This window comes from Mustela erminea, chromosome 1, assembly GCF_009829155.1.
Source record: "Mustela erminea isolate mMusErm1 chromosome 1, mMusErm1.Pri, whole genome shotgun sequence".
Lineage (NCBI taxonomy): Eukaryota > Metazoa > Chordata > Mammalia > Carnivora > Mustelidae > Mustela > Mustela erminea.
Genome location: NC_045614.1, coordinates 220,201,666 through 220,227,333, shown reverse-complemented (window position 1 = coordinate 220,227,333; position 25,668 = coordinate 220,201,666). Strand labels below are relative to the sequence as shown.

General features: G+C 50.6%; 1 protein-coding gene across 9 annotated transcripts in view; it reads right to left on the bottom strand.

Annotated features, from left to right (window-relative positions):
• Positions 1-25,668, bottom strand: part of DIP2A (disco interacting protein 2 homolog A) — a 96,538-nt gene that overhangs the window by 41,887 nt on the left and 28,983 nt on the right. For 8 of the 9 annotated variants that reach the window (XR_004289153.1, XM_032358012.1, XM_032358019.1 and 5 more), the window contains 5 exons: positions 21,938-22,057; positions 20,345-20,554; positions 16,792-16,920; positions 7,733-7,852; positions 6,133-6,330 (listed from right to left, as the gene is read on the bottom strand). Coding sequence is in view for 8 of the 9 variants with exons in the window: in XM_032358012.1 (XP_032213903.1) it covers positions 6,133-6,330; positions 7,733-7,852; positions 16,792-16,920; positions 20,345-20,554; positions 21,938-22,057 (777 nt within the window). In the remaining variant the exon portion in view is untranslated. The remainder of the gene's footprint in view (positions 1-6,132; positions 6,331-7,732; positions 7,853-16,791; positions 16,921-20,344; positions 20,555-21,937; positions 22,058-25,668) is intronic. The other variant, XM_032358036.1, reaches the window with a different exon arrangement.

Here is a 25,668-nt window from a genome sequence, read left to right as displayed (position 1 = left end):
GCACAACAGAGGAGCCCGAGTCCATCCCCAAACCCGAAGCAGCCTCCCACGCACCTACGCAGCACCAGGGAAGCGACAAGTTCGGGGAAGGACCTCGTGCAGTCTGAGCAGCCACACCCCCTGAGTCGTGCCCAGACTTCACCGTAAATGAAACTAACTTGGGTGTGACATTATGACATAAGTGAACTGTGAGACCTGAGAAATCAGTGACAAAAAAAAATATATTCAACCCAAAGCACTGTTGCCTTTGTCTATGCACAAAAACCAAGTCAGTTTATCTGAAGACTGCAAAAAGCTTTGGGGCGCCTGGGCGGCTCATGGGTTCAGCGTCTGACCCTTGGTTTGGGCTCAGGTCGTGATCTCGGGGTGGTGAGACAGAGCCCCGCCTAGGGCTCCGCGCTCAGTGGGGAGTGCGCTGGAAGACCCTCCCTCTCTGCTTCTGCCCTGCCCCTCCCCCCCACACTCTCACACACGCTCTCTCTCTCTCAAATAAATAAATACATCTTTAAAAAAAAAACGCAAAAAGTTTTAACAGAAAATTAACATAATCTGTCACATTAACAAAGGTGAAAAGAGGTAAAACAATTTAACAATCAATCAGGATTTTAAATGATCTGAATTCAGAATGAAAGGAAATTTCCTTAATGTAATAAACCCCATCTTTAAAAGTCCTATAGGAATATGAGAATTAATGGTCAGATCTTAAAAGCTTCCCCTGGGGGAGCAGAAACAAGCCAGGGACATCTGCCTTTTTACCGAGAGTCGCAGTCAGTGCGGTAAGGGGAGGGCGGAGAGAAAAGGCAGACACTGTTAGCATCGCCGGCAGCTGACATGACCGTGCACACCGTCAATCTCTGTCAGACTAACCACAGAGCCACAGTCATTCCGGAAGTTGCTGCTGGCATACGGTAGCATATAACTCAACGGGATAAAACAAAGAACCATAACAGCCCCACCACGTGTGGGCAATTCCCTGTGTGACACAGGTACCCTGGAGAAGCGGGGCGGCCCTGGGACAGACAGCTAGCCGTCCTGAAAGGCAGACCCTGGGACCCATCCCCACACCGTACACAAGACTCATTCCCAGCATTTGGTAGATCTAAATGTCAACGGAAAACAGCAGAGCTATTGCAAGACAAAAGAATAGCTTTAGGATCGTGGCCCAGGGAGAGTCCTTACGGAGAACTCCAGAAGCACGGGCCATGAGCAAAAGGAAGGTGAGGTTGGGTGGAACTTCTGCTCACTAAGCTCGTGGTCAGCAGCGGATGGGGACAGCCCACAGTGGGGGACACCAGCAGCACATGTCACTGTCCAGGACTGGTATCCAGAACATACCAAGAAGTCCCACAAATAACCCTACCTAAAAAACGCACAAGGGGGCGCCTGGGTGGCTCAGTGGGTTAAGCATCTGCCTTCGGCTCAGGTCATGATCTCAGGGTCCTGGGATGGAGCCCAACATCGGGCTCTCTGCTCTGTGGGGAGCCTGCTTCCTCCTCTCTCTCTGCCTGCCTCTCTGCCTGCTTGTGATCTCTGTCTATCAAATAAATAAATAAAATCTTTTTTTAAAAATGCACAAGAGATTCAATAGTACTTAACATAAAAGAAAACCCCAAGGATTAAAAAAAAAACAGGAAAAGAGGTCAATCGACTTTTTCATCAGGAAAATGCAAATTAACACCAAAATACTCCTACCATAGTCTCACCAGAGTAGCCGCCGGCTGGACAGGGAGCAGGTGGGGCTGACACTGACCCGGCAAGTGTAAACTGGGGAAGCTTGGCATTATCTGATAAATGCAGAGATGCGCGTAATCCCAGACCCAGGACGTCCACTCCAAGGTACAGACCCTGCAAAACTGCCTGCTCGTGAACCAGGCGGCACAGCCCAGAACATTCCTGGCAGCACTGCAAGAGCCCAAACTGGATATGAACATGACAACCAATATAAATGGTAAATTCCGATCTATTCCTCCTTAGACAGAAATGAAGGAGCTACAGCTCATAAAAAAAAGCACAAAAGCATGATGGTAAAAGACTGCCTCTGAACAGGCGACAGTACTGCTGGCAGGCCAGGGCTCCCACCTGAAACAATTTAAAACCTGGGTAAATGCAGAAATCATCTAGCAAAGACAACGAGAAGAGTTAGGGTTCCAGAGGGAAACCCCTTGGGAAGGCGAGCTGACTGTGCACAGCTGGGGGGTCAGTAGGGCTCTGGCCCCCGCGGCAGACAGACTATCTCCTGGACTCACGTCCACGGACTGCTGCCACTGAGGCGCCAAGATGACAGCCGAGCTTCTGGGGGGTGCTGGGAGCCACGCCAGCACAACCAGCCTCCCCTCGGGAAAGCTACCCAGTCCTGGGGCTGCGAGCAGCAGGGGCTGGAAAGCCATGTGGAAAGCCTCTGAGAAGCCAAGTGGAGTCCTTAGGTAGCAAGTGAGACAGAAGCCACGGCTGGGGAACTGCGGAGGGGGACAGCCTGGCGCTCAGGGGTGGGCTGAGCCGGCCCCGACTGCCTCCGTGGGACCAGCCCCCATGCCACCTGCCACACAGAGCGAAGGAGGAACGGCATCACGGAACCTCCATAATTCTTTACACTGCCCAACATTCGATCCAAAAGGTACCAGGCATTCCAAAGATAAATTCTCTAAACTAAAACCAAGAGAAAGTACACACAACAGCAACGGGCCCACAGGGGACCCGACCTGGAGCTGGCTGACGGAAACTTCCCGACACGCAAGGGTATGTGCGTTCCAGGAAATGATGTGAAAGACAAAGACGATCCGTGGGATGATAAAGAATTGTCCTAGAAAATTAGGACGGAACCAAAATACAGAATATCAAAATTAAGAACTTATCAGGAATTTCATGATAGATATAAAAATTTCAGAAGACAGGATTAGAGAATTTGAATAAAGGAAAATTTTAAAATCTCCAAACTGAAGTACAGACAACCCTTGAGCAATGCAGGTCCACTTACCTGTGGGTTTTTGGGTAAGCACGGTAACAGTACTGTAAATGTATCTTCTCTTCCTAAGACTTTCTTAGTAACAGTTTCTTTTCTCTAGCTTACTTTATTACATGAATATGATATGTAATAAAAACAACATATAAGATAAGTGTTAATTGTTTATGTTATCAGTAAGCCTTCTGATCAACAGCTGACTAGTAGTAGTTAGTTTTGGGGGAGTCAAAACTTATACTTGGATTTTCAACTCTGTAAGGGTCAGCACCCCTAACCCTCCATTGCTCAAGGGTCAATCAAATATATAGAAGAGAATACAAAATAGAAGAACATTAAAGCTACACAGGTATACGTGGACTCAAAGCTCCAGAAGGGTGTTAGAGACCTGAACCCAGCAGGTGGGCTGGCAGCAGTCCGTGCGGCTCACAGCGGGCAGTGAGCTCCTTTCTGAGGAATTACGGACCGAGCTAATGGGCACAGATGCCAAGATCTTCAACAACGTACTGGCTGAATCCAATTCAGACATTTGTTAAAGAGATGTCATGGCCAAGTGGGATTTATTCTAGGACTGAAAGGGCGGCTTAACATTTGAAAATGGACCAAGCAGTTCATCAAATTAGGTGGGGAGCAGAGAGAAAGATATGATCATCTAGACAGAGCAGAAAAAGTGTCTAATAAAATTCAGAGCCATCCATGATTTAAAAAAAAAAAAAAACTTCTAGTAAACTAGGAATGGAAGGGAACTTTCTTAATCTGGGAAAAAATTTCTACCCCAAACAAGCAAACAGACTACAGCCAACATCATACTGTGCGACCGAAGCTCTGCAGTCAAGACGAGAAGACAGCGGGCAGGTCCGCTCCCCGGCATGGGGCCGCCGGCGCTCGCTCTGCAGCGAGGCAAGTACTGGGGAGGCCAAAATCACACTGTCTTTGTTCACAGATGATGTGATTTGAACACTGGACATCCCCAAAATATACGAACAAACTACTAATTAATAAAGAGAAAAATTATTAGTAAGTTAATTGAATGAGATTATTAGATACAAAATCACCATTTGGGGCATCGCAGAGGCTCAGCTTGTTAAGCCTCTGCCTTGGACTCCGGTAATGACTCTGGTCCTGGTTCAAGTCCTGCGTTGGGGGGGGGGGGGGTCCCTGCTCAGTAGGGGGTCTGCTTCTCCCTCTGCCTCTGCTGCTCCCCTGCTTGTGCTCTCTCTCCCGCTCTCACTCTTTCTCAAATAAATAAATGCAATCTTTTTTTTAAAAATCATCATTTAAATACTCAATTGCACTTCTACATACAAGCAACAAATCAGCAGGGAGAAGTTTTAAATCATTCCCTTACAACAGGAATGAATCCAATGAAAGGAGCTCTGTACTGTACTCAAGCTCTGAGTAAAGAAGCTCTGAGTTCTGTACTCAAAAGTATAAACCGTTAACGAGAGAAACTGAAGGGAGCCTTGAGACGGGGGCAGCATTGCACAGCCCCGAACAAAGACTGTGTAACTGTAACGGCATCACTTCTCTTCACGTTTAACTACAGAATCCGTGCAGGGCCAGTCAATATCCCAGCAGGAACCGCTCTGGACACTGACGAACTGATTCTAAAGATGCTCAGAAATGCAAAGAGACAAGAACCGTCCAGAAAACCATAAGGAACAATCACAGAGCCGAACGGCATCTATACCCGACACCAGGACTCACAGAGCTGTAGCCGTTCAGGGAGGACGGACGGACGACAGAAGGACAAAAGAGCATGAAGGCGGCCGCAGACCCACATGTCTTGTCACCCGACATGCCCAGGGGAAGGACTGCCTCTTCAGCGGCCGGTACTCGGTCAATTAGACACTCACAAGGGAAGAAAAGGATTGCAGGGTCCCACCACACAAACAAAACTGAAGATGCAGAACATGAAAAGCAAACCAAGTTTTTAAAAGAAAAAGTAGGAGAGTATCTTTGTGACTTTAGGTGTGGCAAACAGGACAAAAACCCACTAAAATAAAGGGGGAAAACTAGATAAATCGAACTAGAGTAAGACTTCACATTTATCTAAAGCCGCAGATAAAAGAGTTAGAGGTCCGCGGAGCAGAAGAAGACATTTGCAAAACATGTGACAAAAGACACGCATCTGAAACACACGAAGAAGAAAACGTCAGCAAACAAATAGAGAAATGAGCCCAGGATTTGAGCAGTACACAAAAGAGGGTATTCAAACGGCCAATAAACTCAGAGTATCATCCGGAATCAGAGACACGCAGACAAATTACCACCCTAACCTGACTCCACCACACGCCTCCGGGACAGCTAAACTGAAACAGACAGAAAACAGTGAGTGCTGCCACGGATGGGAACAAGGCTTAGTCCGCACGCGTGGTCCGGACACTGTGTCACTGTGTGTCCTAAACCAGACGCGGCTCCCACACGTGTACCTTTATGCCCCACAAAGAGACCCCCGAAGAACGTTCGTGACAGCACCATACGCTATAGCCCCAGTGGGAACGTCCATCGGCCGTAGAGTACACTAGGAATTCTCCGCACGATCACACAACACACACACCAACCAGCGAGCACCACACGACGCCACAACCGAGCCTTGTGAACAAAGTTGCACAATGCGATGCAGACACGCAACACCTTTTGCCTAATTCCCTTTACATAAAACTTGGATCGGGGAAAGCCAGAGGTGCTCAGGCTCAGAACGGTCAACCGTCAGTGGGAGGGTCTATAGCTGGAAGGGACGCAGGGGCCTGGGGACCTGGAAATGCTCGGGGCTAAGACGAGTACATTCACTCCGTGACTGCATCAAGCCAGATGCTTATGATTTGTGTTATGTGAAAACGTGATATGGAACCAAAAGATGCCAAACACAAAAAATACATAGTGTATGATTCCATTCACACAGAGCTCAAAATGAGACAGATCTATATGCCACTGTTCAGAGAGGCATATTTGGGTGTGACCCCCGACACCAGAGCAGTGGCTGGTCACCTCCTCTGCGGGGAAGAAGCGGCAGCGGTCCAGGAGGGGCACCTGGAGTGAAGCGATGTTGCTGTTCTGACGGCTGTGTTGGTTCCTCAGGAATCGTTCTAGCTTGTGCATGAAGCTCTAGGTCATGCTACGCGACACCCAACATTTTACAGCTAACCCAGACCCCGACCGCTTTCGATACTTGCCGTAGGTGAGAGTGTAGACGGCTTTCCCGGCCGCGTCCAAGGCAGTCAGACAGGGGGCTTTGGGCTGCGTCGTACCCCACCGCTGCAAGACAGCCAGCAGGGACGGGGGCCAGGGAACCCCCACAGCCAGAGGTTCCCCTTTCAGAAGCACCATCTGGCTTCCCTCGGGCTTCGGCTGATTTGGGTCCGGCTGCTGCACTATAAGCAAAGTTGAAATTAAGAAATCAGCATTTTATAGCATAATACATGCACCCTATTTTTAAGCATCCTCTTAAAAAAGACCAACTGTTGGGGCCCCTGGGTGGCTCAGTGGGTTAAGCCTCTGCTTTCGGCTCAGGCCATGATCCCAGGGTGCTGGGATCGAGCCCCACATCGGGCTCTCTGCTCAGCGGGGAGCCTGCTTCCTCCTCTCTCTCTCTGCCTGTCGAATAAATAAATAAAGTCTTTTAAAAAAAACACTAACTGTAAGAAGGTTCAAATAACTTGTTTCGATTTCCTTATCGTTCTAATAGTCACAGACCAGCGGACCAAAGGACAGACGGAGATTCGTCATGGATAATGCTGGACTCTAACTGCAACCTCACAGGACAATCCCTAGAACAGCAGCGGTGCGTGGGCTGATGCCGATGACGACACCTGAGGGGCAGGCACGAGTCTCATTTATAAAGGATAAAAGTGAGTAGAATCACCGTCTCAGTTTGGGCACTCAAAACAACCGTCACCATGTAGAAAGAAAAAAATAAAGTAAAATCGATTACGTCTCCAATGCTACGTAACCAGTGTCTGCCCAAGTGCAAGAAAGACCGTTTCCACCACTGAGCTCTGAATCTGAAAGGCGTCGTCTGATTACGAAGGGGAAAACAGTGCCCTACAAGTCGTGTCTAACCCTCAGTGAGGAGGGGACACCGGGCAGCAGTCTCGGGGGCAGTAATGCTGTACAGGAGAGGCAGGAGGGGCAGCCAGCCGGCCACGCGCCCCGCAGCTCTAATACAATTGCACACTCGGACCTCGTACTAGCTTTATTTCTGTTCCCTTCCTACAGGTTAGACTTCTGTTTCCTGGAAATTTTCTTTTAAAAAGAGATCTATATTCTTTTTTCCTGAATATACATCTCACTCATAAACGAGACTGAATTTCTGGAAAAGAGCCAAAACCACACTAAAAATATACTTTAAAACCATGGGAAGACAAGCATCTCAGATTTAAAGTTTAAATAAAAAAGGAAATAATGGGGGAGCCTGGCTGGCTCGGTTGGTGGAGCGTGTGACTCTCAATCTCAGGGTCATGAGTTCAAACCCACGGTGGGCAAGGAGCTGACTTGAAAAAAACTGAAATAATGTAACTACAACAAACCCTTAGGGGTCTCAAGTACCAAGCCCCGGACCCGCGGCACAGGGAAACATGAAGTCCCTTCATCCCGAGAGATGCGTTTTCTCCCCGTTCACGGGACGCGGCGCACAGTGACCCCAGGGCCGCAGGCAGACGGAGGGCCGCCTGCTTGTGCTGCGGCGTCCCCGTGGGACCCCACACGCCGTAGCTGCCCGGAACCCTACGAGGAGAGCCACCCCGTCCGACCCCAGAGCCCGCCTGGGACGCTCACCTTCCAACAGCTCCTCAAGGTCGTCCACGAAGAACTCCTTCAGCGGAGGGCGCTTCGGCCTCTTCAGGGTGTTGAGAAGCTGCTGGATTTTGGAGGACACCCTGCTGCTCACGGGGACACCTGCCACGGGAAGAGGAGCGCTGAGGCCGGAGCTCTCGCCAGCCCTCTGCGACAGGACGCGGAGGCGGGCTTCAGCCACCGAGGCCGCCAGCACCGGCCCGTGGCGCAGCCATGCCGGGACTCACCCACTCGCTGAGCAAACGGTCCCTGGAGGCCTTCCGGGAACCAGAACCTTTGCTAAGCTAGTGGTCTTTGAAGTGGCCCCGAGACCCTTCGAGGGGGTTCGCGGGGCGTGTGGGGTGTCACTGCGCTCCCTCCTCCCAGGGCCAGCGCATCTTCCAGGGACCGCACGATGCGGGAGGCACGGCAGACTGAGAGCGCGGTGCGGCCTGCTCCCCGCCCCCCGCCGGCCCCGAGGGACGCCGGCAACGCGGAAAACAAGCCCATTCTCTGGGCCACATCTTTGTTTTAGAAATTATTTCATAGGGCACCTGGGGGGCTCAGTTGGTTGGGCAATTCCTTTCGGCTCAGATCACATCCCAGAGTCCCGGAATCGAGTCCCGCCTCGGGCTCTCAGCTCCACGGGGAGTCTGCTTCTCCCGCTGACCTCTCCCCTCTCATGCTCTCTCTGTCTCTCTCAAATAAATAAATAAGATCTTTAAAAAAAAAAGAAATTCTTTCATAAATACGTGCAACTTGGGGTGCCTGGGTGGCTCAGTGGATTAAGCTGCTGCCTTCAGCTCAGGTCATGATCTCAGGGTCCTGGGGTTGAGCCCCGCATTGGGCTCTCTGCTCAGCGGGGAGCCTGCTTCCCCCTCTGTCTCTGCCTGTCCCTCTGCCTACTTGTGATCTCTCTCTCTGTCAAATAAAAAATCTTTAAAAAAAAAAAAAAGTGCAACTTGTGTGAAGATGTGATAAGTTTCTTACTGTTATTTTTAAATGGATTAATAAATACTTTTTAAATCTTCAAAGTAAATATCAAGAGATTTAAGCCACATACACTGGAAGTTCTTGGGTGTCCTGAGTAATTATCCAGAAAGAACATTCTGGCAGATGGAGAGTCAGCAGAAAGGCAGCTTACCACCTGCCGGGGGAAAACAAGCAGGAACGTGCCCACACGCAGGAGCCAGAGCTGCGGACAGTGGGAAGAGGGCCCGGGCGCCCGTGGAGGACAGGTGGGCAGGGCCCCGAGCCGGAGACACAGCCCTCCGTCCAGCCGCAAGCACGGTGGCCGGCACCCTGACGCCCTTCCACAGCAACGCCCCCCTCTGGTTTGGAGCCAGTCCCAGTCCCAAACCAAGCACCGTACTGGGTCATCACCAGTCTAGTCTCCATTGATCCGGAACATTCTTCATCCTTTATGACATTAACATTTTGAAAGAATACAGTTTTGTTTTGTTTTTTAATAAAGTAGAACACACCTCATTCGGAGTTTGCTCGAAGTTTTGTCATGATTTAATTCAGGTGCTGTGGTCCTGGCTGACACACCACCGAACAGCACGTCCCAGTCTACGGGACGCCCACCTACCCTCACGGAGACAGATCTTCCTCGCCCAAACGCTGCCTGCGTTCCTCACTGCATCGTCACTACGTCTTCTCCAGCAACTAACATGCAATGTGGAGGGGTCACTTCACGACGCCACAAACACCCGGCTCCTCACAGAGCCTTCTGCCTGCTTTTAACAACCCATCGGGTCATTCTTGTCAGAAGCCGTTTGTACTGCTATGGCTGCAAATTATGCCCCAACACGAGCACCCCATTGACCTGTACCCAGGGACACTCAGCACCCTGTTCTCTATCTGTCCATCTATCAATCAGTCATCAGGAATGACTGAGTGACTGCTTGATGGTTATAAAGCATCGCGGGTCTGGAGCGTCGGGGGACTCAGCTGGTTAAGCATCTGACTCTTGATTTCAGCTCAGGTCATGATCTCAGGGTCGTGAGATCGAGCCCCAGGCTGAGCCACGTGCTTAGCGGGAGTCTGCTTCAGATTCTCTCTCTCTGCCCCTCCCCACTCTGTCAAATAAATCAATCTTTTTTTTTAAGATTTTTATTTATTTATTTATTCGACAGACAAAGATCACAAGTAGGCAGAGAGGCAGGCAGAGAGAGAGGAGGAAGCAGGCTCCCCGCTGAGCAGAGAGCCCGATGCGGGGCTCGATCCCAGGACCCTGAGACTATGACCTGAACCGAAAGTAGAGGCTTTAACCCACTGAGCCACCCAGGCGCCCATATAAATAAATCTTTTTTTTAAAAAAGGCATTATGGTTAACTATTTTGATGCACAAATTGTCCCCGATTTAGCCAGCGGAATCCTGTGCAAGTCGACAGGTGACAGGACCCATCACTTGTTTCAAGCTACACGTTCTGTCATGTTTCAGTCATGCTACGCTGTCCTGCCTCAGCCCCGGAATTAGCTGCTTCCTGAAGGAGCCCTGGTCCTCTGAATGGGACAGACGCCCAAGACCGAGATCTCCACACCGTGTGCACTCACCACTGCTGCAGTGTCTTTGCTGCTTTCAGAATACAGAGCCGAGAAAGTGTACTATGTATGTACACACACGTGTGGTCACGGACACACACACACACAGCCCTGCACGTCACTGGACGTGTGCCACACAGTAGGAACAGAGGCATATTTAGATCGTAGGACGCACACATCCATACCTATTCTTCCAATCCCGATCTTCCCCACGGGTCCTTCTGGCCTTCCCTGCTCTCATCTGGACACCCTCTCTTCCACAGTAAGAACCCCGGATCCCAGCAACGTCAACACCTTTGCCCAACACCATCATGTATGTAAAATAGTCTCCAAGCTGCTCTACGCATACGAACCTACAAGCAAGAGTTCAAGATTTCTTTGCTGTTCACACCCAAGCTCGCCCAGACTGCAGGTGCAGGTGCGGAGTCCAACACCGTGTTCTTAACTTACCTTCCGTCCCCTCTCCCCACCCCCTACATGTGGCTTTGGCACTTCATGGGGATGCGACTGGGCTCGTTCCCACTTGCTTTCCGTTTCGGGGTTTCACCGTCTTCCCGTCCTTCAAGTTTATGCTTTGGATTTTGTGTTCCATGAACGAACGTCTACAAGTCAGAACTATGAAGACAGACTCAAGGAATGTCACTCCCTCCTGCACTCCGCCTCCGACCCACCCACCCACCTCTGGGGGCGACCAACCTCATGGCTTCCTCCCGTCGTCTGGCCCCCAGTGCCCCTCCGATACAGACACACGCTTTGTTACGCTCCCGGTTTCTCACACGGAGGTGGCGGATCATAACCGCTCTTTTACTTTTTACTTTTCCACTTATCGACATCTCCTGGAATAACACCTTATTCCAAGTCATAAAGAGCTTTCTCCCGATTTTTTTCCTCCCTATTTTTGACGGCTGCATTGTACTCCACAGTGAGAACAGACTAGGTTTGTTCTGCCAGTTTGTGAGGTGTGGAGAGTTAGGGAGTTTCCGATGTTTTGAAATTATAAGTAGTGTGCAAAGAACTACCTTGCACACGCGCATTCCCGACTGTTGGAAATCCGTGTTCCGAGTACAGCTCCACACTGGCACTCCTGGACCCAAACAGAAGCACCTCTATATATTTTACCAATTTCTCTTCCAAAGAGGTTTAACTCTTTTGCATTCCCACCAATAGCATATTGCTCTAATTTCAAAACAGCCTGAACATGATGTTCAAGAACTATTTTTACACCTTCTTATGAACAGGCTGTTCCTGTCTTCTGCCCATTTTCCTGCACTAGGAGTTGGCGAACTTTTCTTACAGGGCTGCACGGGAAACATTCTGGGCAGCGAGCATGGCATCTGGTTGCAACTACCCTACTCTGCAATTCCGGGGCAGAAGCAGCAAAGAGGACACTGGAAGGAGGGGTGAGGCTATGTCCCTGACGACACGGCACCTACCGACGCGGGGTACCAGCCCACGGACCATAACCTGACGACACGGCACCTACCGACGCGGGGTACCAGCCCACGGACCATAACCTGACGACACGGCACCTACCGACGCGGGGTACCAGCCCACGGACCATAACCTGACGACACGGCACCTACCGACGCGGGGTACCAGCCCACGGACCATAACCTGACGACACGGCACCTACAGAGACGCAGGATACCAGCCCACGGACCATAACCTGACGACACGGCGCCTACAGAGACGCAGGATACCAGCCCACGGACCATAACCTGACGACACGGCACCTACAGAGACGCGGGATACCAGCCCACGGACCATAACCTGACGACACGGCACCTACAGAGACGCGGGATACCAGCCCACGGACCATAACCTGACGACACGGCACCTACAGAGACGCGGGATACCAGCCCACGGACCATAACCTGACGACACGGCACCTACCGACGCGGGGTACCAGCCCACGGACCATAACCTGACGACACGGCACCTACCGACGCGGGGTACCAGCCCACGGACCATAACCTGACGACACGGCACCTACCGACACGGGGTACCAGCCCACGGACCATAACCTGACGACACGGCACCTACAGAGACGCGGGATACCTGACGACACGGCACCTACCGACACGGGGTACCAGCCCACGGACCATAACCTGACGACACGGCACCTACAGAGACGCGGGATACCAGCCCATGGACCATAACCTGACGACACGGCACCTACCGACGCGGGGTACCAGCCCACGGACCATAACCTGACGACACGGCACCTACAGAGACGCGGGATACCAGCCCACGGACCATAACCTGACGACACGGCACCTACCGACGCGGGGTACCAGCCCACGGACCATAACCGGCTGACTGGCAATCCGTATGATTTTGGATCTTTTCCTACTTTTAAAAGTCTGCCTTCAGCTCAGGTCATGATCCCAGGGTCTTGAGATGAAGCCCTGCATCGGGCTCCCTGCTCAGCGGGGGGTCGGGTTCTCCCCTGGCCTCTCCCCTACCCAACTCAGGCACATGCAACGCTCTCTCTCAAATGAGGAATAAAATCTTTTCAACAAAGTCTTTTAGAAACATCAGAGCTTTACCTATCACACACACTGTGAATACTTTCTCCTAGTTTGTCGATTCTCATGACTCTAAATGGGGATATTTTGCCATGTAAAGAATTTTTTTAGTTTCACATAGTCAAATTCATGTATCTTTGCTTTTATTGCATGTAGATTTTTAGCTAAATTTAGAAAGTCTTTACTTATAACTGGGTTGAAGAAAATTCACCGATTCTTAAAATTTTACTCTTCATTTCTGATATTTAGATGCCTGATTCTTTTGGAGTTTTGCCTTTTCAGTGGAATAGGATCTGAGTTTAACTTTTCCCAGCAAGCTTTCCAATGGTCACTATAACATTTATTTAAAAAACCCATCTTTGGGGCTGCCTGGGTGGCTCAGTGGGTTAAAGCCTCTGCCTTCGGCTCAGGTCATGGTCTCAGGGTCCTGGGATCGAGTCCCGCATCGGGCTCTTCGCTCAGCAGGGAGCCTGCTTCCTCCTCTCTCTCTGCCTGACTCTCTGCCTACTTGTGCCTCTCTGTCAAATAAATAAAAATCTTCAAAAAAAAAATCTTTGCCACATTGAGGTAGTTATAATATCATGTGAAGGCATACAGACGTGAGGTAAAGATGCATACTGTAAGTTCTACAGTAACCACTAAAAAAAAGTAGATAAAGATTAAAATAGAAGTTAAAAGAAAACAGGAAAAGGAGTAAAATTAACAGAAGAGTCAAACAGAGAAGAGAGGGCATGAGCACAGATGTGCACCCAACCTAAGCCTAACTGCGGTGTGCTACGGGGAGTGCCTGCTGGCTTAGTTGAGCACCCAAGGCTGGCTTCAGTTCAGGTCATGATCTCGGGGCTGTGGGATGGACCCCCACCATCTGGTCACATGCTCAGCGTGGAGTCTGTTTGAGATTCTCCTTCTGCCTCTGCCCCTCTGCCCACACCACCCCTACTCTCTCAAGTAAGTAAATTAATTAAAATAAAATCTTTAAAACAGACTAGAGGGCGCCTGGTGCCTCAGTCAGTGAAGAATCCAACTCGTGACCTCATCTGGGGTCTTGATCTCAGGGTCATGAACTCAGGCTCCCACGGGGCTCCGTGCTGAGTGTGGAGCATACTTAAAAAATAAACAAACAAACAAAAAACCTGGCTATAAATGGTCCAAACACTCCAATGAAGTAAATGATTCTCTGCTTAAAGAAAAATACAAGAATGAATAAAATCCTAATCATAAGAAACACATTTTAACTTCAAAGGCCCAGGTAGGGTGAAAGTAAAAGGCTAAAAAGATTTGCCATGTAACGTGTATCATCACAGAGCTGAAGGCAGCCGTAATAATACCAGACATGGAACACTGCAGAATAAGAAAGATCACAGAGGATAACTTTACAGTGATCAAGGGGCCACTGCGTCAAGGCAGAACAATCTTAAATATGTATGTAGGCGCCTAATAACAGAACTCCGAAATACACAAAACAAAAACTGACATTTCTAAACAAACAGAAAAATCCACAGTTATGGTTAGAAATTCAATATCCCTCTCAGCAAGTTATAGAAAAGGTACAAAGAAAATCAGTAAGGAGAGAGAAGACTCAAACTAAAGCAAATGGATATAACTTTCATTTACAGAAAAACTACTCAACAGCATTATATACCCAAAATAGACCATGCACTGGGTCATTAAAAAGTTTCATTATATTTAGAAGAAGTTGAATTACATAATACAGTAAGAGAAACACACCTGAAATATTTGGAAATCTGCTGAAATTAAACAACACACTTCTAAACAAATCAGGGTCAAAATGGAAAGCATGAGGGAAATTAGAAAATATCTAGAATTGAATATTAAAAGGAAAAGAATGTATCAAAACACGTGGGATGCTAAAACAGCCGTTAGAAGGCTATTTAAAGCTTTAAATACCTTTTTTTTGGTTGGGGGGAGACAGAAAATCTTAAGCGAGCTCCACACCCAGCATGGAACCTGACGTAGAGCTCAATCCCACGACCCTCCGACCGTGATCTGAGATGAAATCAGCTGAGCTACCCAGGTGCCCCTAAATACTTTCATTAGGAAACAAGAAAGATCTAAATTCAGTGATCTAAGATTCCACCTCAAGAAATTAGAAAAGGAGGGGCGCCTGGGGGGCTCCGTGGGTTCAGCCTCGGTCTTCGGCTCAGGTCATGATCTCAGGGGCCTGGGATCGAGCCCCGCATCGGGCTCTCTGCTCAGCGGGGAGCCTGCTTCCCCCTCTCTCTCCATCTGCCTCTCTGCCTACTTGTGAACTCTGTCAAATAAATAAATAAAATCTTTTAAAAAAAAGAAAGTTGAGCATAACCCTACTCTATGATGCAGCCATTCTCTTCGGAGCCATTGACCCCCAAGACCGCTGTAAGAATGTTGCAGCCGCCTCGTTTGTAATAGCCAAGCCCCGGAGGCAACCCAAGCCATGAGTGGACGGCACAGGCGTCGGAGGGAACACCCCCTACCGGTAAGAGGAACAAACACTCGATGCATCCAAGACACTGCGTGAATCTCGGTGCCTCCGCAGAGCAGCAGAAGCCAGACCGTCTAAGGTAAATGCTGCATGATTCTATCTCTATGAAATTCCAGAAAATGCAAACTAATTCACAGTGTCAGGAAGTAAATCGGGGGTTGCCTGAAGACTGAAGGAAGCACAAAGGGCGGAGGGGAGGTTTTACATTCCTGGGACACCTGGAGGAGCGCTGGATGTGTTCACTATCTCTTTTTTTTAAAGGACTTGTTTATTTGAGGGGGTAGAAAGAGAGAGCCTGCAAGCAAGGCAGGGGGCGGGAGAGGGAGAGGGAGAAGCCCAAACAGCTCTGTCCTGAGCGCAGGCCCCACACGGGACTCGCTCTCACCACCCTGCGATCGTGACGTGAGCCGGAATAAGAGTCAGAACCTAACCGACTGAGCCACCCGTCGCCCCAAGGTGTGTTTTATTTCTTTATTTCTTTATTTATCTATCCGGGGGGTGCGGCAGTGCTGGGAGGGGAGGAGGGGAAGATGGACGTGTTCAATCTTGATCACAGAGATGGTTTCACAGGTGTACACACGTCTTAAAACGTGTAAAATCGACACTTTAAATATGTGTCATTTATTATGAGTCAGTTATACCTTAACTAAGCTCTTACTTTTCTAAATAATAATATGTTAAATGCTAATTAATTGAATTTACATTTTAAAAATTTCTTAAAAAGCCACCAAAAAAATAGAATAAAATAAATATGATCAAATTTTTAAAAAATCTATCTAACCAATGGAAAGCCTGCTTCATGCTGACTCAGGATTTTCCCGTTGCATCTGGACAAGGAGCTAAATAAAAGACCTTGACAAAATTTGATCTACTGCTTGGGAATAGCAAAATACACGTTAAAACCTTCAATCTAAGATCCTCCGGAACACTTTGCCATTCTAATCTGATACACTTGATATCAAAAAGAAAACTTGGCGTGACACTGACAGAAGACCCCGGAAACCGTCTCCAAAGGAAACAATATGAAGGGGAGCACGAGGATCTCGCTGGCCTTGGGGCCTGCAGGTCAGAAAGCAGGCGTGCTGCCGAGCGCAGGTCTCGGGCTGCGGGCACGGAGAGCGTGGGGGCCCGGCCCGGCCGTCACAGGCAGGGCACCCTCTCCTGGAGGCCCCAAGGAGCCGGCCATGAAGAGCCCACCCGTGGCCGCTCGTCTCCCTTCTGCTTTGTAGACCCAAACCCCTCTGGCATCCAGTTTACAGGTGGAGGCTTTCTCCCCGCTGCTCTCCGTGCTCCCCACGGGACCGACGCCAGAGACGCGCTGACGGCCTCTCCCCACGTGCGGTCTGTGCTCACGCGCCCGTCCACACCCGCCTCCATGCACACACAGCGAAGAATTACGGCTCACGGCGGCTTAGGTTTGCCAAAGCCAAAGCCCCGGAGCCGTGTTCTGTGCCTGAAGAGAAGGGCTGAGGACGCTGCAGAAGGACAGAGAGAGGCATGCTCACCACCGGCCGTTTCCAGGACGCTCCCGCTGCAGCCGCGAGCGACCCCTCGCACCGAAGCCAGCTGCGGACGCTCACGGTGTGAAAGCTCCACGAGGCCCGTGGTGACGTCAGGGGGGGCGGAGTGCGCATCTGCTTTGGAAAAACAAACGCACATGAAAGTGGCTCTTGATTCAAAAGAAGTCAGAGTCGCTCCTGAAATCCTGTTCAACGAGAGCCTCACTGGCTGAGCTCTAAGCGAGGAACGGGATTCGTTCGGTCCTTCTGGCGGGGCAAGACACACGGGGACCCTGTGCACTCGGAGGTCCCAGGCACAGCCTATGCACACCTGTGAGCACATGGGCTGCTGCTTCTCAAGGGGTATTGGCCAGAACCTCGGACGATGCTGCCTTGACAGGCACGAGTGAACTGCAGTTAGATGTCTCGGTGACGGGCGCCTGGGCAGCTCCGTCCATAAAGCCTCTGCCTTCAGCTGGGGTCGTGATCCCAGGGTGCTGGGTTCAAGACCCGTGTTGGGCCCCCTGCTCAGCGGGAAGCCTGCTTCTTCCTTTCCCTCTGTGCTCATGCTCTCTGTCCCTCTCTCAAGTAAATGAAAAAAATCTTTCTTTTAAAAAAAGGAATTTGAACAAAGGAGAGACGCATTTTAAATCAGCTGTCATTGGACCATTTTCATTGTATTATGAAAAACACAGCCAGGCTTCTATAAACTATCCCCTACTCCCCAAAACAATATGCTGGACGTCACAAAAATACAAGACTTCTGCAGGCTTCACAGAACAAGCCTACGAACACAAAAACGATCCCCACTGAAAGATGAACACGTCTCCCCATCCGGGGACCTCAGGCAAGTGCCAGGCGCACAAGTATTAACGTCACAGTCAAAAACAAATGACATTAGATGCCGAAAATATTTGAAGTCACTCCTCCCATTGTCCACACGCACATCCTGGGGTTTAATCTGGACCACGCGGCACGGGCGTCTGGACGGCGCCGGCTGACTGAGGCTGCTGAGCGTGAGCGTCTGCACCAGGGCCGGCGGGGCCAACCCGCTGTCCCTCTGCTCCTCTGATGCATTGGTGGTTCAGTGGTAGAATTCTCGCCTGCCTCTGCTCCTCTGATGCTTGGCCCTGCCCCCACAGTGGTTACTCCGCTACTTCTGATTTTCAAATTCCGATCATTTAACTGTTAGTTCATCACCTAGGCAAAATGTAAACTAAATTTTTTTTAAATATATAGAAAATATGTAGAAAGATGAAATTATATGGAAGCAAAACCCAAACTTACTATTGACCTATCAGAAAAAAACCATCTGGAAAAATCTGTCTTAAGGACAGAGTATTCACAACCCATGAGAAAGTGTGACGATGAAATTCACATTTTAAAGTATGCCTATCAGGATGTTCTTTTAGTTTAGAAAGAAATTTCCCCAGCCTTCCACGTCTAGCAAAAAGAGTAAGTGATTTTAACAATAATCTTTACTACAAAGTAGTTTTAAAATCACTATGTAAAAATAAACAATATTCCAAATAAAAATGAATGGCTATAACTGAAAATACTACTTTCAAATATAGGTATTCACATCTGTGTCCCAATGTGTTATGGATTTGATTTCTTTAATCCAAAAATGAAAATGATGGATTTTTTTTTTAATTACCTTTACCTAATAGATTGTACATCAATTTTTTTTTGACGTAATATATTCTTCCTCTTTCTGTATTTCTTTTCTTAGTCCAAACTGAAGAATTCTCCCATACTAAAAACTAAAATGACGATTTTTATAACAAGGAGCAGAAAGGTAAGTATTTTCAGATTCAGGAACTCCAATCAACCGGGTCCAACAAACATTCAGCAAATGAAGGAAGATTATTAGAATTTACGAGAACCGATCACACAATGCGCAGGAGAGGCCAAGGACAGAAGAGGGTGCAGCCGCACCTGCCAGAGTCAGGGACCGTCCATGCACGTGGCCAGGGGTCTCAGTCGCCGGCCTCCACAGCCCCCCTCAGGGAGAACACATACCCCGCGGCCACGGGACAGTCCAGGGCTGTGGGGCCACACGTTTTGAGCCGTGGTCAGCTGCTCGTGAGAGACACGCTTTCACCTCTGACCCACGGGGAAGAAGGGGCTGCACCGGCTCGGCCGGGGCTGACACAGCTCTACTTCCTGCACCATCCCACCGAGAACAGAGCATCAGGAAGCAGAAATACGGGAACAGAACATTCAGAAACAACCGTTTTTTCTCCCATTGGAGATATCTGTGTGTTTCCAATAAGCCAAATTACTGTGACAAACAGAAGAAAAAACAACCGTGCGAAGGCTATGTTTCAAGCTTTCCCCTGAGGCCCTCCTTGAGGACAGCTGGCGGGTGACCACGGCCATCCACAGGACACCCAGGGCCACTACCAACAGCCTGCGTGGGCTGCTGCCCCAAGGGCTCCGGCCTCAAGCCCCAACCTCTCCTGCTACCCAGGGGTGTCGGCAGCGTCTCTGTGTGCGGGGAGCAGCGAGTCCACGTCCCTGAGAAGGCACCCGCTCGACAGACACCTGCAGGTCTCCTGACTCAAGGGAGACAAAGTGTCGAGCGTCAGGGACGTGTCCGCGACGACGCGGAGAGTCGCCAGCTGACTCCGCGGCAGCCAAACGACGGACGACCAGACTTCCACATGAAAGCCCCGTAGACTGCTGCTGCCTGGGGGTGTCCAGGCTCCCGGTACCCCTACCGAAATCCCCACCAGTGACAGGGGTGCAGCTGGTGCACCCAATCCACTGAGCAGAACGAACAGCAAAGAAAACAGTGTCAGCCCTGGGCCAGGGTGATCTCAGGCAAGTGAGAAACAGCCTGTCTGTCGTTCCCGCCACGTCTAGAAGCCTGGGGGCTGTACGGGGTTCGCGGCAGCCCTGGCGGCACCACCCAAGAACTGTCGTGAGTCTGGGTGCGGAACGGATGCAACTCCGCACACCGGCTCCCGGACAGAGAACGGAGCCGCTGCTATTGTTAGCAAGTGAGATTCCAAACGATGGAAGGTTTGCGACTTTCCCTAAGATTAATGTAATTTAAAGAAGCGGATGATTTAGAAAAGATCTAACATCTTAATGACTTAGCTTTGCCTGACCCCCCGTTTCGGGCTGAGGGGCTCTCTCGCTTGGGATGCGGAGGAAGAACAGCCAGACCGTGGTCGCAGCCCCGGCCTCCAGCCCCGCGGACGGCTCCACAACGGAGCACACGTGGCAGAGAGCGGAGGCGGAGCCAACACAGAGGCACAGAGGCACAGAGGGCCCAGGCAGGCCCTCAGGAGCCACCAAGGCCGCATCTAAGGGACCGTCCACCCTACACCTGCCACCTGCACCAGCCCACACCCCCCGAGCAGGAGGGGCTGTGACATCCAGACACCCACCCCCTCTGGGGCCCAGGGGAGGCCAGCACACCACACGGTCCGGAACGGCCCAACCACAGAAGCATCAAGAATGACCTCTGCTACCAACAAGCCATTTCCAGATGAAAAGGAGAAGGTGGGTCTCGACGGGCACAGAGGCACCGGGGCAGCGGGTCACTGACCTACGTGGGCGTGGGCCGTGGGGCCTGCGAGCGCGGCGGCGGGTCTCCCTCCCGGGTGAGATGTGGTGGAGGAGGCAGAGGATGAGGTGGACGAGCCCTGCACGACCCGGTCGAGCCAGGGCTCGGTGTTGGAATGGCTCTGGAGCGGAGTGGAGGTGAGTCGCGTGGGTCGCCGGAAAGAGCCCTCATCTTCCGAGGCAGATGACGTGTCTGCGGTTAAAATAACGACGACAGGCATAATGTAGGGGTGAGTCTGGGAGGAGGGCGGAGTCCCCACACCAGCTCCTGCGTCTCCCGGGCCTGCCCACGGCAAGCTGTGTTCACCCGCACCGCTGCGCCCCAGCACGGCCAAGGGGTCATCTCAAGGCTGCCCGCGGTCGAGAAGGGCCTGCGTTTGCCCGACTGGAAGAGCCAAGGAGCGCTACCTGGGAACGTGGTTTCAAGAGCCCTGCTTCCCCCACAGGACTGCCCGGGAGCACCACACTCTGGGCGCGAAGGCAACCCCAAGCCCTAAAGGGCTTCCGCACATTCCCAGGAGGGGTCGCAGCACCGCATGAGACCCCAAGCGCTGAGCGCTCAGCTGAGTGAATGCCCCACACAACCTTCGCGCACGGCCCAGCCGGCCTCCTGAGGCCGCGCAGGGTCACACGCAGCAGCCCTGACCCACTCCGGGCATCCCCCTGTCCACCTGTGTCCTCCTGGGGGTGCTGGCAGGGAGCGCGGACCAGAATCCCTTCCCCAGGACAACTGCTCCAGTCAGTTAGATTAACTGGTCATTAAGGTTCTATGAGCCACCCTGACTGTGCATTTTATTATTACAAAAAGGTTTTCTTTTTGAAAAGTAGGTAGTACGTCAAGTTATGTTTAGGAGAAACGATAATTCGACAACCATATTTAGAAGATATTTTTTCAACAATATAAACTTTTTTTCTTTTGAAAGGAAGTGTGACCAAAACCACCAAGTTGTCTTATAAGTCTGGTGTGTCTGGTTTTCACTACATCATCAAACCAAAAACTCCTGTTGCCAGTTTTCGTGACTTCAGAAACAAGACAGGGAGCACAGAGCGCCACACGCCACCAACTCCGGGTGTGGCGCAGACGCAGAGCTTACAACACCTTTGCTGAGGAGAAGCTCCATGTAAACGTTCTCATTTCTAAAGGTAATGACAACAGAACAATAATAAATTTTTAAAATCCTCCAAATAGCCTTATCCGCTCCTGTTTAAGGCCTGATAACGATGTAGTAAATAGTCATTAATAAGATGAATAATTTTTAAATTCTTAAATCAGAGAAATTTAGTATCCCAGGAAGCATTGATTTTAGGTTCCTCTCTTGACTAAAAACCGTGAATGGCATCTTAGTAAAAGAAGTAAATTCTTTTACTAAAGTTCTGTAGAAAGCGAGCGCTTGCTTGGTCAGAGCCCCACCATGTCCACCCGGATGCTCAGGACGGAATACGGCACACACACACATTCCTGATCCCTGACGTCTCCGCATCTCTCTACAGGGCCGAGGGGAAAGAAGCCTCTGACGTCAGGGCTGGGGAGCGCCCAGGGAGCCGATGGCGCGACGCCGGCACGGCCGGTCCGTACCTGGAGGCGTGGAGGTGTCCACGGACGAGTGCGTGAGGGCAGAGCGTCGTCTCGAGGGCATGGGCACCTTGCGCTCCTTGTATCTGGCCAAAGCTGCTTGCACCGCCTCGGTGTGAACATCTACACAGAAACAAGGTTGTGAAGACACTTTCCAGGGCTCAGGAAGTAACAAAATTAGTTTCCACACTCTTATCCGTTTGCCCCGAATGAGAAAGAGACGAAGCAGGGCCTTCGTAAAGGAGGGCACGTGCAGCTGACCGACCGCCGGCCTCCACCCGAGACGGACAGTACCTGCCTGTTCACGATTTTACGTGTAAAATTTTTTTTAATTTAAAAAATAAGCATGGCCTATGACAATGGCCCTAGATTTCTTTAAATGTTCTTTTGTTTTTGTAGATTTGGACCCATGCAAATATTTTCAGTTATAAATCAAAACTATATTATAAAAACGAAATTCCTCAAATTAAAAATAAAAGGAAACAAATGAACGTAAATGTGTCTCTGGTTGTCGCCTCAACCACTCCAGGCAACTTTCACATACACAGACTGTCCAGCCTGTCCCTCCGGGGCAGTTACTAAGGACGAGTCAGATTATACACTCTGGGGGCTCCTGGGTGGCTCGGTCAGTTACGCATCTGACTCTTGATCAGCTCAGGTCTCAATCTCAGGACCCCAAGTTCAAGCCCTATATTGGCTCCATTACTTAAGAAAAGAAATACAGGGGCGCCTGGGTGGCTCAGTGGGTTAAGCCGCTGCCTTCGGCTCAGGTCATGATCTCAGGGTCCTGGGATCAAGCCCCACATCGGGCTCTCTGCTCAGCGGGGAGCCTGCTTCCCCCCTCTCTGTCTGCCTCCCTCTCTGCCTGCTTGTGATCTCTCTCTGCCAAATAAACAAATAAATAAATAAACTTAAAAAAAAAAGAAAGAAAGAAAGAAAGAAAAGAAATATAAACTCTTTCTTGCGACCACACAGTGATGCTACCGCCCCTGGGAACCGCGACACTCATGAGGAAGAAGATCCAAACAGAAAGGACGTGCGATAAGCCTCTCTTCCTGGATCTGAGTGGGACGTGTCCGTGTGAACACTTGCGGTATTTTGTCTTTAACTATTATGCGGCACCTCCGCCCACTAAAAATGTCTAGGAGAAGTGCCTGTCCAGGCGTGTCTCGGTGGCTCAGTTGTTAAGCATCTGCCTTTGGCTCAGGTCCTGATCCCAGGGTCCTGGGTTTGAGCCCCGCATCGGGCTCTCTGCGCAGCGGGGAGCCTGCTTCCCCTCCCCCCCTGCCCCTCCCTGCTTGTGCTTTCTCTTGTGCTCTGCTCTCTCAAATAAGTACAATCTTTTAAAAAAAAGTGTCAGGTCAGGGGGCGCCTGGGTGGCTCAGTGGGTTAAGCCTCTGCCTTCACCTCAGGTCAAGACCCCAGGGTCCTGTGATCAAGCCCCGCACTGGGCTCTCTGCTCAGCGGGGAGCCTGCTTTCCCCCCAACCTCTACCTGCCTCTCTGCCTGCTTGTGATCTCTGTCAAATAAATAAATCTTTAAAAAAAAAAAAAAAAGTGCCAGCTCAACAATAACGAGTAACCCTTGCACCCAGAATGTGGCCTTCAAATTCCATCCTCACTGGAGGACGCCGAGGGAGGCGGAGTCTAGGGCTGGGGCAAGAAAAGCACAGAGGAGCTGAGCGTCTCGTCACGACCGCCAGTGAGGACCTGGTCCAGCAGCTCAGGACTGTGGAGCTGACTGGGAGAGGCTCCCAAAGGCTAGGGTTGGAACGGTTTGAACCCCGACAAGGACAGATGCCAGAACGGACTGCACACCGAACGCAGAGGTGCCTGGGTGGCTCTGCTGGTGAAGCACCTGATCCTTGATTTCGGCTCCGGCCCCGGTCTCAGGGTCGTGGCATCGAGCCCCACATCAGACTCTGTGCTCACTGGGGCATCTGTTTCAGATTCTCTTTCCCTCTCCTCTGCCCCTTGCCCTGCCCTACTCTCCTTCCCTCTCTCAAATAAATAAGTAAATCTTAAAAAACGAAAAAAAGATATCAAATCCATATACACACAGACAAAAGAACAGAAGGGAAGAAAGAGAGGCAGCAAAATCAACCAGTGGCCATCGGAGGACTCTAGTGACCCGACTCATCATTCTAAAAAGGAGCAAATAAATGGGAAGAACTGAGCACATCCTGGTTCCCCCGCACCAGGCGGCAAGCAAGGAGGAGTCGGTCCTCCTAGAAGGACGCCAGCCTTTGAAGGATGACAGAGGCAGCTCCGCTATTCTGCCTCCCTCACGCGTGACCGGGTCTCGGCACTGGGGACCGCCGGCTGCCGGCGTCCCGGGCGTCCCGTCCTCCCAGTGCCGGAACGCAGGCCGTGTCTCGTCTCCGGGACCACCGAGCACCTAACCCGACCCCCGTGGGCCTCGGACGGGTATAAGTCAGGAAGGACTGAAAACACTATCAAACATTTGGGATGTGTAGATCTTCTTTGGATCCTGGGTCCAGACAAACTGTCTGGGCCACGGGGCGGCCACGGGGCACCTGGCTGGCTCAGCCGGTACAGCCCAGCCCCCGATCTTGGAGTACGCGTTTGAACCCCACGGGGGGCACAGAGCTTACTTAAGAAGTTTTTTTGAAATAAAAATCAAAAATTAAAAACCACATGAACATTTGGATATTTGATATTAAAGAATTATTGCTAATTATTTTGTGTTTTATCTTTTAGAGATACAAGGACATGATCCTTTTCAGAAAGCGACACCAAGCCTGTTGTGACATCTGAATGAAATAGCGCAATCGCAGAGATTCCTTCAGAATCATGCGGGACGGGAGGGCCCGGGTGGAGAGTGGCTAAATGGGTCCAGACTGACATGACATGACTCGAGAGGGTTACTACTCGAGGAAGTCCATTCCTATACATGCTTCCATTTTTCTCCAACAAAATGTTTTTAAAACACTTAAAATCCTTACAGTAAAATGGCCCACAGGGTGCTAATCAGGAAAGATGAAAAATTTGCACATAGATGTACTAAAATAAAGTTTACAAACATCAAAAACAACAAGGCAATTCCATAAGCTTCCAGAGAGAAAGACTGACTCACCTGGGAAGGATCAAGGGACAGACTCACATTAGGGAAGAGAAACTACTGGCGGCAGGAAGGCAACCACGTCCTGCTGAAGAAAGAAGTGCCGAACCCAGAATTTCACATTCGGCCAAGTTATCATTGAAACGTAAGGGTCTAACAAAAATACTCGCAGACACAGAAGGTGTTTGAGAGGAGCCCCTGCCGCGACACGGCAGTGACCGTGAGCACACACCTGGAGCCCCGTCGCGGTCTTAGAAGCGAGCGCCATCCCAAACGCAGGTGAAAAGACACCGAACTGAAAGTCAACACAGTGTCAGCAAAACTGGGGTCCAAGCCAACAAATCCAGGAAGCTCAGAAATCCAAGAAGCCCAAAACCACACACACCAAGGCACATGTCCTGGGCGGAAGATGCTTCTGTGATTTGTCCCGCATCACAGATCACCCCAACCTGCACAAACACAGGCTAAAGCACGCCGTGTGCAAGACTAAAGCTAAAGCACTCATGTTGCACAAGTGACCCCGGGAGCCTGGTGCGTGGACATCGGCTGGCCTCCAAGTCAGAACGGGCCCTTCTGTGAGGATGGCCTCACATCTCCTCCTACCCCCTGCCGCTCTGGCCAGGGCCGGCCCCCCGGGAATGGAATCCCCGAGA